The sequence below is a fragment of the Sebastes umbrosus genome, chromosome 1 (genome assembly GCF_015220745.1).
Source record: "Sebastes umbrosus isolate fSebUmb1 chromosome 1, fSebUmb1.pri, whole genome shotgun sequence".
Classification (NCBI taxonomy): Eukaryota; Metazoa; Chordata; class Actinopteri; order Perciformes; family Sebastidae; genus Sebastes; species Sebastes umbrosus.
This window is the reverse complement of record NC_051269.1, coordinates 37,618,332-37,636,179: the sequence shown is the minus strand read 5'-3', so window position 1 is coordinate 37,636,179 and position 17,848 is coordinate 37,618,332. Positions and strand designations below refer to the sequence as shown.

Sequence of the window (17,848 nt, the reverse complement as noted above, 5' to 3'; positions counted from 1 at the left end):
TAGACCTCTGCGCTTTATTCGGTGCGCTTTTACGCACAGAAGGCCAACAAGGTCATGAAAGGTCACAGCCGTATAGCCCCTATTTTTGCCCAACAAGACACAACTAACAGTGGTAATCTGATGAAAGGGGAAAATGTCATCAATATGTTTAACTATAAGAAAAAACTGGACATGAACAACTAGGCTACATTTACTGTGCATCTGCGTAACCACTTTTACCATGTTTCTTTTACACTTTTAAAGAAACATGGTATGTCCACAAAATCAACTTCTACCGGTCCACAATAGAAAGCATCTTAACTGGATGCATACTGGTATGATCTGGCAACATTACATCATATAACCACAAACTCCTGAGGAGGAAAGTGAAAACAGCATCTAAAATTATTGGATCACCGTTACCACAGTTACAGGACTTTTACACCACTCGCTGCAGGAAGAAAGCACTTTGTATCATGCAGGACACAAGTCATCCAGAATATACTCTTTTCTCTTATCTCCCTTCAGGGAAGCGCCTACAGAGCATTAGAGCTCGGACCTCTCGCCTCAGAGACAGTTTTTACCCTCAGGCGGTCAGACTACTGAACAGTAGCACTAAATGAATGCAGAGCTGTGGATTGTTTTATGGATGTTTTAGGTTGTTTTATAATTTTATTCTCAGATATTGTTTTATTTATTGTAGTATGTATCTACTGTACTATTTATAGATTTTAAGGGCTGAGAGAGAGCCAGGGTAAAATGCATTTCATTGTGCACTGTACTTTTAAATGCATATGACAAATAAACTTGAAACTTGAAACTCACGCGTGTGTGTAAAAGTCTATTTTAAGCCGGTGGGCTAATAGGCCTGTGCTTTAAATGGCTATTCCCACAACGATTAATATTCACAGTAGCCCATCAAGAGATTTTTTTTTTTTTTGTCTAAAAACGGAAGGCATCTATTGAAAAAAAACATGTGACCTAATTAAGATTTAAGAGGACCTTTTCGGGCGATGAAGCTCAGTGAAACGTCGGATCACTGAACTCCTGTCATATTGTATTACGTGTTGGGGGCAGGCTGGGGAAACCGCTATAAGACCTCTTGAGTCCTTATACAAACAAACTCTAAAAACTCAGTAGTGGAACACCAGTGGAACACCAGTGGAACACCAGTGGAACACCAGCGAACACCAACCGGTGGAACACCAGTAGTGGAACACCAACCAGTGGAACACCAGTGGGACATCAACCAGTGGAACACCAGTGGAAGCAGTGGAACACCAGTGGAACACCAGTGGAACACCAGTGGAACAGCAGTGGAACACCAGCGAACACCAACCGGTGGAACACCAGTAGTGGAACACCAACCAGTGGAACACCAGTGGGACATCAACCAGTGGAACACCAGTGGAAGCAGTGGAACACCAGTGGAACACCAGTGGAACACTAGTGAACACCAACCAGTGGAACACCAACCAGTGGAAGCAGTGGAACACCATGGAACACCAGTGAACACCAGTGGAACACCAGTGAACACCAGTGAACACCAGTGGAACACCAACCAGTGGAACACCAAACAGTGAACACCAGTGGAACAGCCTGCCTGACGATGTGAGGAGCTGCAGCTCTCTCAGCATTTATCAAAACCAACTTAAACGTCTGTTGAAAGCTGCTCAGCTCTGTACTCACTGATCTTTACTCCATGGTCTTCATGACTCGCTTTTACTTGACAAGCATACTTTGTGATGTGCTATTGTGTGTAGCTGTGTATTGTGCGTTTTGTATGTTCTTTCTTGTATGACTGTAGTATGTTTCTTTGTTTTGACCTGCCAAGGGACTACAGATGTGAATTAATTTAAAGCTATAATCTGGTACGGTGCATCAAATGGTGACATTTATGTTTTAAACTGTACATGGTCCCTTTTAAAGGGACTGTTTGTAACTTTTTACACGTATAAATCTACCGGGTCGGTCTCCCATATGCGCACTCACATATGCGCGTGTGGCTACGCTGTTCAGACCGCTCCTCTGCCTGCTTGCCTTCACTCACACAACGCGCGTTCTCGCTCCACCTCAAGTGCATGCGCGCTCACTCCACACTGCAGAAGAGTTAGTTTAGCTCTGAGAATATCTAGTGAATGTACAGTGGACGTTTGTGCAGAAATAAATGCTGCAGCTCCTCCAGACCAACAGAGGTTTCCCGTGTCTTGTGAAGTGACGGGGCTCCGCAACGAGAATCTTTATCGTCTCCAACCAGGAGCTGGTGTCTCCCTGCGGGCGCAGTCGGGAGGCAATAACGTTTCTTTTCCTGCTTCAGCCCCGGAGGCTGACGCAGCGGGGCTGAAGCAGGAAAAGCCAACACTAGGATCAGCATTGATTCATGGAGAGACCCCCGTCTGGTCAGCTAACATTACTGCCAAGCAGCTGAAATATAGAGTGATATTGTGGTTTTAGCTGACGTGTGTCGCCTCACTGTTTTGAGCGATGCTCATTCATGTCTATTTAGAGCGAGCACAAGCGCGAGCCCTACGCTGACTTTCGTTGACTTAACGGCCACAAGTGTTGCTGTTAACAAACATTTCTGAAAGTTACAAATAGTCCCTTTAATATTCATAGTAGCCCATCAAGAGAATTTTTTTTTTTGTCTAAAAACGGGCAGGCATCTATTGAAAAAAAAAAACATGTGACCTAATTAAGATTTAAGAGGACCTTTTCGGGTGGATCACTAACTCCTGTCATATCCCAAATTTACACAATACAATCCATCTGCTCAGCCTGCTCTGCTCCGCCATTGTAGCTATGTATAACCCAATCTGTTACCCCTATAACGACATACCCAAATGTGCACTGGGCTCAGTATACACACACACACACACACAGACATACACACACATACACACATACACACCCACCATCTCATCCCCGCCCCTCTCCAAAATTTTTAGATGAAAGGGCTTTTGGATTTTGGATGACGCTCTGAATCACGTGTTCATAGGAAATACACTCGCTATAATTTTTTTTTGGAGCTGCCTCGTCCTGCACCGCCGACCATAGTTGTTGTTGCCGTCTCCATACAGTGTGGCTGAGGGTTTGTTAAGGTAATGTAATGTAATGTACCTCTCCGTGGTCACTGACGGGTTCACGCCAGTTCACCGGGTTCACTTGAGGAGAGCTCTCCCACCACTCCTCCTCTTCTTCTCCTCAAAACGCAACGATCGGAGCTAATCCAATATTATTCATTGATATATTAATGTCGGATTCCATTTTTTCCCACCGACTGTTGAGGTAAGGACTCATCTACTCTTCCAAAAAAAACCGCCTTATAATAAAAACCTCCTTTTCTTTTTATTGGAGAGGGTGCGATCCACAAAGTTGTTTACTGGAATTAAACCCCTCGAATATTGAATTTAGGATCTGGTGCTGTAGTCAAGGCAGTTTTATATGAAGTCGCCAATGTATAAAATGGCGACAGTAGGTTGGAGGAAGGGGGGTGGAGGATTTTTGGGAATATTCATTAAGGTTATAGAGAGTGGCAGATCGCCTCGGAGGTAGTGTGTTAGTGTTGCTCCGCAGTCTTGTGAATGTGAATGGAATGGAACGTGTTAACTTGTTACTTTGTTGCAGTTCCAACAAAAACTGTCTCAATCTGCGTTCCATTCGCGCGCTATAGGCTGTATGTGGCGTATCTGCTTATTTTATTGCACAACGCGCTGTATCTGTATTTCCTCCACTGTGTGCGCTGAGAGAGTGTTTTTAGTTGTAAAAGACTTGTGAACACAGAGCTGTAGCTGGCTTATTTATGGACTGAAGTCTATAGATGTCCAAAACTGCACGCCAAGTATCAATTGTTTCTTCTATTGATCGCTCACTTCTCTCTTTACACATTTCTTCCTCTTGCCTGTGAGCAGAAAGGTAGGCCTTACTGTATCTCTATGCATAGGACTCTTTTTCTTTCATTTCCTCCTCTTCCTCCTGCCAACATGTGCTGCTGCTGCCCTACTCACACACACACACTCACACACTCTCTCTCACACACACACACACACTGAAACATATACAGTACAGTAAGAAAAAACTGCTCATTTCTGGAGATATTTTGTGGATTATCACTGAGGCGTCGTATTAAAAATAAAATATCAGTTCCTTCACATTTTTCTATCTGTCTATAAATGTTGCCCCAGCTTTGAGTGCCATGTGTCTCCCTCTGCCTTGAGGGGAGGGACCTCTGCTGACTAATGTTGCCTCTGTCGATCATGTGTGAGTCCAGTGTCCATAACACCAGAGACAACCACATATTATTCGAGCAACCAGCTAGACAAGGCATGAATCATTGGCAATTTTTGGAATGTGTTTTAATTATTTAGCCATGAAAGCTTGTTACATCTAATGTAGGTCATGGAAATGACTGCGCAACACTTCTGCCACTGAGGTTTCTCCCTGAGAGAGTAGGTGTTTGGGCTGCGTGAGGGTGACTCCGAGTCCGGTGGACAATTTCTGCACTCCGATGGTTAATTTTCAGGCGTGTGTGATGACCGGCTAAACAAAGGTAAATGAGCTCTCGCTGTGCGGATCGGGCAGATCGGGTTCAGCTTGGCCCGGTGAGCTCAGTGTGTGTGGAGGATTTCACTCCAGCAGGACGCTCACACCGGGGGAATGTCAATTCCCTTTGTGGATCCCTGGGAACGGTCTTCCATCTCCCTTCTCGGAACTGCTCTAATGAGGCCAGGCATATTGCCTTTCATCCCTCACTCCCTGCAATTAGGCACAGCTCACAGTTTTGGTTATGGCCACAGCGGAGTGTTTGTATACACAGACACAATGTAGTGGGCCAAGACTGCCCACTCCCCTCATCAAAACAGCGGCTCTGCACATGCCACCCCACGTATACCTGGAATACTGTACTTTTCAGGATTTGGTGTTCTGATTTCTAACAACACTGTAGATGTTTTCGTGCGCCTCCCACAGCTCAAAATGAATCCCCTGCCAGAGAATACAGAGAAAGGTCATATGGTCATGATTTGCAGATTTACTTGACATGGAGTGTATAACATTCCTTGAGTTCAGAGACGAAAATCAATCTAATCTAATGCCAACCAGATCCATTTTCCAGCCGTTTTTTTTATACAAACAAGCATTCATGATAGCGGCGTACCTCATGATCCTCACAGCAAATTCTCGGAACCACAATGCCTATTCTCCTATTTTCTCCCCTCCAGAAAGGACGGCGCTCTATACAGGTTCACATTTATTTGGGTCTTTCATCCTTTTTGGTATTGCTTTTGTCATTGGACCAATGCCGTATCGAAGCCCAGACCACTCAAAAGCCTCACTAAACCAGCATGTTTGCTCAGTTCCAACCAAAAGAAACGCTCGAGCACCGAGAGAGGGAGGGGAAAAAACCTCGGGGCTAGTGGGGAAAGAGCCCCTGCCACTTTCTCTGTCCCATGCAAGAAAGGTTTGGTCAGCAGGAGCTGGCATTTGCCAGGCTTTGGCAGTTATAGGAGGCTGTGATGTCAGCCATTTTAGGATGGACAGTACAATGTGCGGTGCGCCGCCATCTTTCTTCCTTTTCTTCTTAAGTTGCCAAATGAATGCCTGTAGTCTTGGCTACAGAACTGAAGAAGTTATTCATCAAAAGTGATTTAAAAGGATGCATGACTCAGATTTTTTTTCTCTGCGCACCATGGTTTATTTGTCTGTCATTCATCTGGGCCGCATATAGAAGGGTTTCAGAAAACAATGTAAGATTACATTCCCCCTAATGCAAAACAGGACCATGCAAGAGAGATGCTCAGACAGGCAGAGTGCGGTATGTACTGTAGCGCCTCAGCCTCCAGGCCTCTGCGCTCTGATTTAGCAAGACAATAACACCGTCAGGAGGTCATTTTTAGGGGGGGTACGGCTGCAATATTTCTTTCAAGCGCCGTCATAAACGTAAGAACGGCGGAGCTGGGACTTTTGTGTCCCTACGACCTGAATGAGAAAGAAAAAAACTCAAGCTGTTGTCGCGGACCTCACCTAAAGTTATCTGAAAGAGACTTGACCCATGAATGGACTTCTCAAAGATGGCTGGCAGAGCATGTGGACTAAGTTTGTCCTGCACCGGATGCAGTCCAGGGAATTTAGTGTGTGTGTGTGTGTGTGTGTCTTGAGGTTGGTGGGTGTGGGCGAGTGACTCCGCTGTGTGTGTGGCGTGGTGGGCAAGGGGAAGAGAGGGGTTGCCATGGCGATGTTAACACATGAGTGGCACCACCGACCGGTCTCCCAGTGGACGAGGCTGCAGTCATGGAGGTAAGGGGGGGGAGAGTGTGTGTGTGTGTGTGTGTGAGGAGGAGAAGGAGGAGGACGAGATGGCTGACAACACCTGCATCTCAGACATTCAGACACTAATAAGCACACAAACACACCCATGTAGAAAAAAAAGAAAAAAGAAAGAGCCCGCAGTGGAGACGCCACACTGAAGCCGCGGCATGTCTTCAGCTGGACAGGCGTGGTGAAGACGGACGGCGTGGACTCGTGGGCTGTATTAGCACCGTGCTAAGGACCCTGATGAGTCTCAATTGTTTTTCAGCACACGTAACACTAGAGCCTGACACTTATTCATGCTGGCAAGCGTACAGTGCCATTCACGCACAAAGATGTCCCCAAACTGAAACCTGTCCACCCTTAACTGTCAATAAAAAAAGCCCACATTAGTCCACCGTGGCGGCGTGATGGACACAGGGGACACCCAGGAAACGGAACAATCACGATTCGACAATCGGCCGTCTAAAGGCTCCCAGCGCTGGATCACGTTTCCCTTATAAATGAGGCGCCATTGTTCCCAATCTCTTCCCTGAGCAAGACAGTAATTGCTCTCTGTCTCTGGCTTATATTTGGGTGTCCAGCTGATCCACTCACATGACGTTAATCTATTTAATGGACATTTGGTAGAAAATGTTCCCGCTAAACTGATTTTTTCGATCATTCAGATGTATCTGTCAGGAGTTCCCCCCCGCTCTGCCCCAAACCCCCGGCGGACAGCAAGTCATTTTTTGGCAGATTTTTTGAAGCAGACTCTCAAGACAGCCGCGGATCACTGTCAAAGCAAATTACATGCAAAACAAATATTGTCACAAGTGAGAGAATTTATGCCCGTTTTTTTTTTTTTTTTTTTAGGTCTTCTGCGACTGTCGCATCAAGAGACTCCTTGCCAGTTATTCGTTTTCAAAGAGAAAGATTTTTCAGAGCGGTGCAGGTGCTAAATGTTGCGGAGGTGAGGAGGGAGTGTGTGAGGAGTGTGTGAGGAGATGTGTGCCTACGAGGTGTCAGCGGGGAGGAATATTGAAACAGTAGAGCCTGTCATCATCATCAGTCATCCTCTCACTTCACTCCCAAACGTCTGAGTTTTGTCTTCCTTTGTCCTTCTTCCTCCTCCAGCCTTCACATTCTCATTCATGTGACAGGTGGCACAACAAAAACACCAATCCGTGTTTGTTAATGTCAACTGTAGGTGACCCAACAATCTGGGAGTGTCTGAATCAGTGGACTGTTTTGAATTAAATTTTAATGTTTAGCAACCACTTTGCAGCCTCGCCTCCCTTTTCCTGCTGGTAGCAGCTCGCTGTAGATTGGGCATGTTTTTCAGGTTGTAATATTGTAATTACTGCAGCAGTTTATGAGGTGATGAAAGGGAATACATGCTGCTTTCTTTCAATTGGTTTGCTGAAATGGGAGCAGCACACTCAGCTGCTTGCCATGTAAAAGTATAAAGAATATAATTAAATATTAATGAGATGTAAATATAATATTGTTATGGAAATGACAGTGTAGGCGCACATAAGGGAGGCCCTCCTGTAAATCTTAAAGCTGCTATTAAATGAGGCGGAGCGTATAAATCCCATCAGAATTTAAACCTAGCCTAATCCCATTTGTTTTGAAACGCTTGTTTTTGAAACGTTGAATGGTTCAGACGTGGTTGCGCTTCGCCGAACGAGGCCCCCTCTGCTTACGCTGAGCGTGGGTGTCCAGAAAAGCACGTCTGAGAGAGAGCTCTGCCACTTTCCCTCGCTTCAGATACGACTCCCCTGGTCCGCTGACATGAAAAGAGTTTCCTCCCCCTGTGCCACAGATCCAGTGCCAGTGCGAGGACATACGACACACCGGGGACAGTGATCGTCTGAGCGTTGTCTACCTCGTCGCTGAAACACAAGGCCTGGCTTTTCAGAGGGAAACCATTCAATGGCTCCCTGTCTGGGAAGCCCTTGTCTTGTGTCTGATCGCACGTCTCGCTCGCCAGATAAAGCAGCCCATTCTTTTGATAGGTGACCTGATTCTTTATGTAACCTTTCCAAACTTTTTGGCTTGTCTTGGGTGTTCTCATGCAGGAAGTGGGGTGTTTTCCGGGGAGGGGAGAGTCTGTACAAGGCCACGGCGTCTGTCTCGTCACAAACCGGCGTCCGCTCTGTGGGGGGGGGGGCTGCTACACCAAGCCCTCCGCCGTGATCAAGTTGTCCATCACTTTATTTTTGCTGAAACATCCTGACATACGATGTGCTAATAAAATAAATCACTCCAGCACAGCTAAACTGAGCCAACGCTCCTCTATAGCATATTGTGACATCACTCACACAGATGTTTCAGATGTGCATGACTACATCCCTCCGCCGCGTGAAGGCAGACTTCTAAATCCCTCGTTCAGTGGAACAACCTCGAATGAACGCTGTGTCCTCAACAGGGGTTAATCGAGTGTGCCGTCAGAGGATATCATGACCTCTCTGGCGGCAAAACATACAGCACATGCCCGCGTCTGGATGCAGTGAACTGGGATTACTGCATAAGATGCTGGTGACCTAGTTTTTTTTTTTTTGTTGTTTGTTTGTTTTGTTTTAGTTTTTTTTTTCTTCCTGTCAGAAAGCAGCAGCCGTCAGTAGAAATGAAAAAGAGGTAGAGACAAGGATACTGTCTGGGATCAGTGTGTAATGTCGGCCAGTCATTTGAGGGTTTTAATTCGGGAACAGGTTCATCTTTTATTTACCATCCAGCCGGCCGTGGTGAACATGCACGTGGATGCAGTAAAACGAAAGTCTGTGAAAGTGCTCAGACGCAGCGTGACAAAAGGAGACGTGTTGAAAGTATGAGAAATTGTTTTCTTTGTGACCAACGAAATGCAGCACAAGAGGGTTGAGGTATACTGGATTTCAACAGAAACCAGGTTTCGGGTGGTACGGTGGATGAATTTGTGATGTTTTTCCCAGAATGATAAACTTGCAGGAGAAGGTAAAGAAGGAGTGATATGGATGAATGAAGATAGGATGAGACTAATTTTCAGCTGCATGCTTCTCCAGTCTCAGAAAAGGAAGATGAGTGACATACCTGTCATACTGTGTGTGTGTGTCAAAGGTTCACGCAGAGGGCAGAGAGTGCAGAGCTCCACTTTGATATTTTTTTCCTCTTCTTCGTTTTTACAAGTTTTGTGCTTTCCAGTGTTAAAACGACTATAAAAACCAGCTGTATCGCTAATGAAACACTAGCTGCAGCGTATCCATTGTCTTGTCCTACAAACTCTGTTAAATATTTGTGGCTTTGTGAGAGAACAGAGGCGTGTTTTTTCACTTCATAATGCGGAGAAGAAAGAGGAGAAACACTGCAGAGACAATCCGTATCCATCCTCATGACTGGAGTGTTATAGGAAGGGAAAGCCTGTGGATGTGGTTTGCTAATGGATTTGCGCACCCAGTGATCTGTGTATTGTGTTTGTATGCATGCATGCGACGCCATGCTGTTTGTTGAACAAGTGTAGGATGAAACGGTTTGAGCTGGAGGCTCGTAAAAAGGCTTCAGATGTGTTCTTTCGCAGACATTATGTTCCAGCTCCTTCGCTGTACTGTTGTTGGCCGACTCCTGGGACGCACACACACACACAGTCACCTGATTTGACACTACATTATGCCCGGAAGGTGCACTGTAACGTCCAATGTAAAACACATGGCTCCCATCCAAGCGTGGCAGTAAAATGCTCTCTCTCTCTAGCAAAGTCATTTAACCTTCAATATGTCTGCTTTACAATATCAAACCAAAGACGAACAAGACAGCACGACCCAGAGCATGTGACTAATATTGAACGTATAAGTAGGGATGCGTCGGTATCGGACGATTTTCGCCTCGTTGATGGCAATCGGCTTATCGGCAAATAAGATGACATTCACAGATGGCAGCAGCCGATGTTTATGTGTTGCATTCATTTTATATGGGCTCAATGTTGTGTTGTTAGCTGCTGATTTAATTACATTTATGTTTCACAAAATGTTTTTATTGGACTAAGTAATAGGGGTGTAAAAAAATATTGAAAAAATGATGAAATCATGTTTCGTGATACTGTATCGATTCTCAAAAACACAATCGATTTTTAATTAATAGTTTACACGCAAAGATTAACTCAGTCAATTCTGTATTTAATTTGCAAAGAGATGCGTCCTCTCTGTGTATGTGTCCTCTCAAAGTAGTGCTGTGATGTTGGATGTTACAGGGAGTGTGATAAATGCAAATGCAGATCCCACTGTTCTGATAAAAAAAGTTAACTTAATACTCAGATTATATGCATATGGTTGTTCTTTATACTGTGACAGTTTCCTAAAATTAGATTTAAAAAATCGCAATATATTGTCTCGTAACTCTTGTATCATGATACGTATCATATCGCCAGTTTCTTGCCAATACACAGCCTTACTAGGTAATACATTCCTCTCATTGAGTAAGTAGTTGTATACAGGCTTAGGGGCGTTTGAAGCAGTTCATTTTCATGTGAAAAAAACTTTATTTTAAAGCTTGTTTCGTAAATGTGTGTGATTTAATTTATGCTAATTCAAGATGTGAATGAAGGGCTGAAAGACTTTAAGACACTTCAGTTATTTTTTATAATGAAAATGTCTTTGTTTCTCTGGCACCAAAGGGGGAATAAATAACAAAACAAACAACAAAACGGCCAAATGTTTAGTTTAAACATCGGTATGGGCCCATCATTTTGCAATCGGTGCGTCCCTACATATTAGATTTAAAATATGCCCCATTCCCCTTATAAAAATATTATTGAAAATAATAATACCTGCGTTTTACAAGACAAGTTGAGCAAATGTTACACATTGCACACATACCTGTGTGCATATTTTTGCATATTTGTGTTTTTTTGCAGACAATGTGGAACAACTGGTTAAGGTTAGGTATCAATTTGGAGCGGTGAAGTGCATCCCACTCAATAGGTGCAAAAGCCCCAAACTGCTCTGTGGATGATATTTATTTTACTGATATTAACTGTTTCCTGCAGGGAGGCAGGCAGGTGGCATCTGGCAACAAATATCCTGATTTCAAACATGGCACATCACATTTATATGATATTAACTTTAGCTTTAGTCTGGGTGCCAACCGGCATTTTTTATTACATGTTTTGTTAATATCACGAAGCTTTACTAAATATAATCCTGTGGGCGACTGCCACCGCTAGTTAGAAGAGCCAAAACATATGGCAACAGTGAATTAGACTGTCATTTCTGATTTTCATGCTCCTTTTTTCTGAATTCATAAAAAGCGACAGCTAGACAGAAGTCTGTAAATCCAAATAAATAACCAGAACACTGACAGGTTGCATTGACTGAAGGAGTGTGGTGCCCTTAAGTATTTTTTTTTTTATCATGTTTCTTTGTAGATTTCCTTGATATATTTCATGTTAAATATGTTTCAATATTTAGAAAATAATGTTGTTCATGAACTCTGATGTCATTTAAAAAACATAATGTGCCTCGTGAACGAGATCCACTTTACCTCCTCTGGTACGGTAATTTAATGTAACCTTCGTTTCTGAGTATGAGCATAATGTAAAAGGATTTTTTTTTTTCAAAAGAAAAGCCCTAACCTCTTTTACTTTAGTGCTGTAATTGCTGATAAATACCACCTACACTTATCACATTGTATTTCCACCTACATTTAGTACCATGTGTGGGGCTTTTACAGTAGCTTCCTCTGCATCCTGCTTATTATAGTATGTCATAGTATGAATATTTCATGTTTTTAATTCTCTCAAAGCTATAAATCTAGTATCCATAAACGACAGATTTTGACGATGTTCTGGTGCCATTTATTTTCCTGCAATTACTAAATTAAAAATGGGCTGAAAGAGTCACGTTTCTCTTTTTTTGTCCTCTCTCCTCGCAGGTTCCCTGGGAGCTGTTAAACTCGTCCATGTGACAGGAGTCCTGAAGTGGCAGAGGGCATGAAGCAACACTGTGATATCATAGTGGCTGGTCCATGACACTAAACTCCATTCAACCCTCTCCACTCTCCACCCGCCCTCTGTTCTCATCACACCGGACTTGCAATCACTCACTCTCCCATCTACACGAAGCTGCACAATGGCCAGCAAAAGGAAATCCACTGTACCCTGCATGATACCATCCAAATCCAAACATGTGCGTGAGGAAATCATACTGGGCTCGCTACCAGAACTCCTACCAACAATCCCAGAAGACAGCATACTCAGCATCTCTGGAGAAGAGTCTGGCCATTTCTCTCACAGCTCCTCCAAATCCGAAAGTGGCAGCGAGATGCAGAAAGGAGGCGCGTACAGCTGTCCAAAGTGCCGTTTCGAGTCCAGAGATCTAAACTACTTTTTGGATCACATGCACAACTGCCACTTAGACTTCAGGGCCCAGCCCACTTTCTACTGCCTGAACTGTGGGGTGTCAGTTGTCCGCTTTGAGGCTCTGGCTCTGCATAATGCTACCGCCCACCCTAAGATAATGGAGGGCTTGGTCACTGCCTCCCTAACTGTCAACACGAGGGATGGAGTAACAACAGTGGAGCAAAGCCTCTTCACAGACAACGGAGAAGCCTACAAAGAATCTGGGATCTCCGTCACCAAAACCCCGATTGCAAAGATGATGAAAGCCAAGGGGGAGCACAAAAAGATTGTGGTGTCTCACACCGTGGAGGTACGCAAGATAGACACTGGAAAGGATGTAGACCCCAGCATGCTGACAAATGTGCCTGAACTCCAAAACGGGGCTCGAAGCCTTTCTGGCGCCCCAGCTATGCCGAGGACCACTGTCGCTCACGTGATTAAGTCGACAGTGCCCAACCAAGTCTTTCACCAGCACACTCCCTCCCTTTACTCCCCTCCTTCCAATAAAGACCTTCCAAAGGTGATGATCCCTCTCAGCAGCATCCCCACCTACGATGCCGCCATGGACACCAGCAGCTTTCTCAAGACATCCTTTGGCAAGTTCCCCTACCCGACCAAAGCCGAACTCTGCTACCTAACGGTAGTCTCGGAGTTCCCCGAAGAGCAAATCAAACTGTGGTTCACCGCCCAAAGGCTCAAGCAGGGCATAAGCTGGTCTCCCGAAGAGATTGAAGAGGCCAGGAGGAAGATGTTCAACACCGTGTTCCAGGGTGGAGCACCTCAAAAGCAACCTGCTACGCAACGGCACGTTAATCAAATTGTATCCCACCACACTGTCCACGCAGGCTCAAAAGGACCAAACTTTCAGATGGCCAAAGTTCCCTACGGCAATATGAGAATCAGGCCCGTTGGAGTCATGGCCACGCAGGCGAGCATGTCAACCAACCCCAACGTCACCAGGGTCTCGTATTCTACTCCAATCGTCCCCCCAAAGATTCCTCCCGTAGTCAGAACAACAACACAGGTACTGACCAAGAACACTCAACCCACTGTGGAGCCGGACAAGAGCAACGGCCTCGGCCTGGACATGGCTGGAAGCAGCGGTTGTGTCAGTAGCACCAGCAGCAGTCGAAGCAGCAGTAGCAGCAGTAGTTGCAGTAGCAGCAGCAGCATCAGCAGCTATTCCAGCAGTAGTAACGGTGGTGAGACTGTCACCCGGAAAACGGTGCATAACAGCAGCCCAACCAACAGCATCAACAACATCGCCAACATTAGCAATAATGATGAGCACTGTGTTGCTGACACCAACGGGAAATCAAATGTCCAAAGCAACAGTTTACCGATCGGATTGGAAGGTTCAAACAGTACCAAGAGTCAAGTGATCATCGACAACACCAGCAAATCCAACATCACCTGTAACAATCACAACAGCGGCGCCATCAGTCCACAAGGGCAGGGCCACGCCGCGAAGCCCGACGACGAACGCAACAACTACATCCACAAGACCAACAACAGCAGTATTAGCAATGAATACCCCAGTACTACCTGTAATGACAGTCTCCCCAACCTGAACCATGCCAGCAAATCCCCAACTGAAAGCACCAGCACTACTGTCATTACAAAAAGCAGCTCATCTATTTTAGATGAGGGTAAATGCAACAAGGACTTTCCCATAAAAGGCATGTCAATCTTACAGCAACTCATCAAGGAGGAGGACCCGTTCGCTGGGGACAGAAGCTGCCCAGAGCTGAAAATTGACCCCATTAAGATCAACTTCAAGAGGCTGAAGATGAATGAACCAGATACTACATCTGAGATTGTACATCAAGATCATAGGTCTGAGATGGCGGAGGTGTTGGCTTCTCAACCGTCTTTCTCACCCCCCTGGGCCAACAAGACCCCCCAGCAGCTGCACATCCTCCGACAGATTTTCTCCAACACCCGCTGGCCCAGCAGTCAGCAGTACGAGGACTTGGGCGTCCAGACGGGCCTTCCCAAGTCAGAGGTGGTGCGCTGGTTCAGCGACAGCCGGTACAGCTGCAAGAACGGGCAGCTGAAGTGGCTGGAGACCTATCAGCGACCGCCCGCGGTAACAGAGGAAGCGAGGAGCCACGGAGACGCCGAAGCCGAATCAACGAAGGACTCTCCGCCGGCCAAAAAGAAACTTGTTGAGCAAGACATGAACAAGCACCGTGAAGGAGAAGCAGGACTGAACTCAGGGCAGCGGGTCGTGTGGCAGGATTCATACTCACCGCTGCTGGGTCTGATGGGGTCCGAGGGGAGCGTCGAGCGAGGCCGAGCCGAGGAGTTGGCGCCGCCGGGAGTCCTGCAGGATCCCTGGTCAGAGAGAGGAGAGGACCACCAGCAGCCAGTGGCCAGTCAGTCACTCATCGAACAACAGACTGATACCAATCAGGCCAGGTACCTCAGACATAATGCTCAAATTACAAGTAAGGTATAATGTACAGCGAGCCGGTCATTGTTGTGAAATAAACCCCTTCAGTGCCATGCAGGACCCCTCCGCGTCCAAGACCCATCGTCCTGTCGGGGTTTATTTCACAACAATGACCCGCTAGCTGTACATTATCCCGCTTATTACACGGCTACTTACTTAAGAATTCAATAAGTTGACACAAAAACTGTCCGCCAGAGTCCGACATCAGAACTGCGTCCATAGCAACGGTCTGCTATAAGGCCAGGTACTTCAGACTTAATGCTCGAATATCAAGTAAGCAATAATCTGCAGCGAGCCGGTTATTGTTGTGAAATAAACCCCAACAGGGCGAGGCAGAGTGGTCTTGCATCGCCCTGAAAGGCTTTATTTCACAACAATGACCCGCTAGCGGCACATTATCCCGCTTATTACACAGCTAATTACTTAAGAAATCAATAATTTGACACATAAACGGTCCGCCAGAGTCTGAGATCAGAACTGCGTCAACTATCAGAATTGAGTGTTCAACAAAGCCGTGTAATAAAAGCTCCTGAAGTAAGACAGACTTCTAATTCGGAGTGCCTTGTGATAATTTACAAGCTTAGTGCTATTATCAATCAAGAAAACAAAAACAACGAAAGTCAGGTGGAGGGATGAAAGCATGACAGCTTGTTGTTTGTAGTCGCGGTTGCGTGATGTACAGTAAAAAGGAGGCAGGAGAAGTGTGTACAGGTACTCATGATGAGTAGCTTTTTCAGGCAATCAAAAGGTCTGTGTTTAAGAAGCTATTTTTAGATAAGTAGGAGTCTGGGCCGTTGAATTATAGATTGAGAGCGCATGCTAATATATTGTGAATAAATCATGACAATTGTCTTTGGTGAGATGGATTTCCAAGAGCCAAGTTAACCCCGTACACAGGCGTCTTTTTACAACGCTCCCTCCTGAGAAGTACCTCACTTGTACAACAGTAACACATGACAACAGGAACTGTCCAATCATGATTTGTGTTTTACCTGTTTGTGTCGACAGGGATCGCCTGAGGATGGAGCTGCTGGAGGTGTGATGAAGCAGGCCCAGTCTCGCCAGAGGAACATGATGTTTAAAGGCTGGTGTGCTCCTCTGGTCGTGGTCTAAAGGAAAAAAAAGAAAAGAAAAAAAAAGAGTGTTCATAATGACAGCAGATGTGATTGTAGCTGGACCGTTGGACTCTGACTGTAACTGTGAATACCCACCACCCCTCCTCCTCCGCCTCCTCCTCTTCCATCTGCCATCACTTCCTGCCATCGTCAAAAAGAAAGAACTTCTCACCTTTGAGTCCTGTGATGTTTAAGCCTTTCATGCTTCTTTGTGGTTGTGTGGGGAGGGTGCACAATGAGGTCAGTACGAGGGATCAAAGAAAAGAAAGAGAAAAGACGCACACTGACTGGAAAACTGACTTGAATGAGCGAAGATAGGATAGGGCCGAGAGATATTGTTTTTGGGTCAGAGGGAGAAATATATATATATGATTGAAACTGCACTAAAGATGGTTTGTACTGACTGGACAAACAAAAAGACGTGTCAAGGAAATGTTATTGTTGGCTTTGTGATATTTTTTACTTTTTTAGCAACCAGTACTTCAGCACTGCCTTGAATTTTACTTTTTCCGTTATTTGGTTTTCTCGATTCTATTTACTCTTCTATAGTCACTGTAAGTCCAGATGCAATCAAACATGGTTTATTTAGATCTGTATAAATGTTGGTGATCACTTTGCAGTTCAGCTACACGCAAGAGACTATATACAATGCACTAATGAAGACAGCAATGCTAAAAAAAAATCACACTGCCCCACAGCAAAGGTATTGACAGCTCCGTGGAGATCAATACACTACACTGCCCTGCAAACTGAACAGAGAGAAGCCTGCCACGCTAACGTTGCCTTACTCAGCTCTGTCCATGTGTTTATATATGACCTGTCTGTCCATCACCTTGCTTTCCAGCTACTGTGCTGTCCTGAGAAAAAAAAAAAGTAAGAAAAAAAAAACAAGCCAGTGCATCAATGGTCACTGTTCGTCTATATCTGTGAAAAAATCTTGTGCTGCTTTCTGTACACTTGGAGATGTTTAACTTTAAGCTGTAATTGTATCAAATATTGTTACTGGCATAATGTTGTTTAAAGCAAAATTATCAATTTGATCCCTAGACACTGACAGAGTGAGATATTGTGCTAGCTAGAGAGCCAAATGAGGAGATATTTGCTCTCCTCTGAATTTTCTTGTGTTTATATAAAACATACAGTCACTACATGAATCCTATTAAGCTGCATCTTTGTCAAGCTGCTAATAGCTAAGAACGGTGCTATACCATCCAAAGTGAAATTGGAGGTTGATCTCCTACCAGCAGTGTATGCACTTGTGTCGAATGTTACAAATTTATTTTGGTTTGAGATAAATGGAATCTGGACTTACGGTGTTAATGATCACTTAAAAAAAAAAAAAAAAAACTTTTATGAAATAGTCTGATCATAAAGCACTGTTGTATCATCCTTTCTACACTTCTGAATCTTTACAGAATAAACTGAATACTCACCAAGCAGCAACGCCTCGTTATTTGCTCAGCACCTTGCACCGGGAGAGAGAATATGAATTAAGCCATGGATACCAGTTAAAATTATTCAGTGTGATGAATGTGAAAGTAACATACAATGCTGCCGGGATCGGAGGAATGCATACAGCCTCACCTGCTGGTGGGCAGCGGGCAATGCAATTTGTGCTGAAACATTTTAGTCTGTTTTCCATAGAAT

General features: G+C 44.9%; 1 protein-coding gene across 3 annotated transcripts; it reads left to right on the top strand.

Annotated features, from left to right (window-relative positions):
• Positions 1–2,649: 2,649 nt before the first annotated feature.
• Positions 2,650–17,638, top strand: si:ch211-232b12.5 (zinc fingers and homeoboxes protein 3). 3 transcript variants are annotated; one of them, XM_037770961.1, is made up of 3 exons: positions 2,650–3,077; positions 12,166–15,052; positions 16,095–17,638. In XM_037770961.1, exons 2-3 carry the CDS (start codon positions 12,363–12,365, stop codon positions 16,126–16,128), a joined length of 2,724 nt encoding a protein of 907 aa, XP_037626889.1. In that variant the 5' UTR covers positions 2,650–3,077; positions 12,166–12,362; the 3' UTR covers positions 16,129–17,638. The 3 variants fall into 3 exon arrangements, with proteins under 3 accessions (XP_037626889.1, XP_037626878.1, XP_037626898.1); XM_037770950.1 differs by having other exon boundaries at positions 2,650–3,264; XM_037770970.1 differs by lacking the exon at positions 2,650–3,077 and adding an exon at positions 3,299–3,891.
• The last annotated feature ends 210 nt before the right edge of the window (positions 17,639–17,848 follow it).

Excerpts from the sequence above, each read along its gene's own strand:
- si:ch211-232b12.5 (XM_037770961.1), top strand. The coding sequence starts at position 12,363 with ATGGCCAGCAAAAGGAAATCCACTGTACCCTGCATGATACCATCCAAA. Across the intron at positions 15,053-16,094 it reads ACTGATACCAATCAGGCCAG|GGATCGCCTGAGGATGGAGC; the intron begins GTACCTCAGACA and ends TTGTGTCGACAG.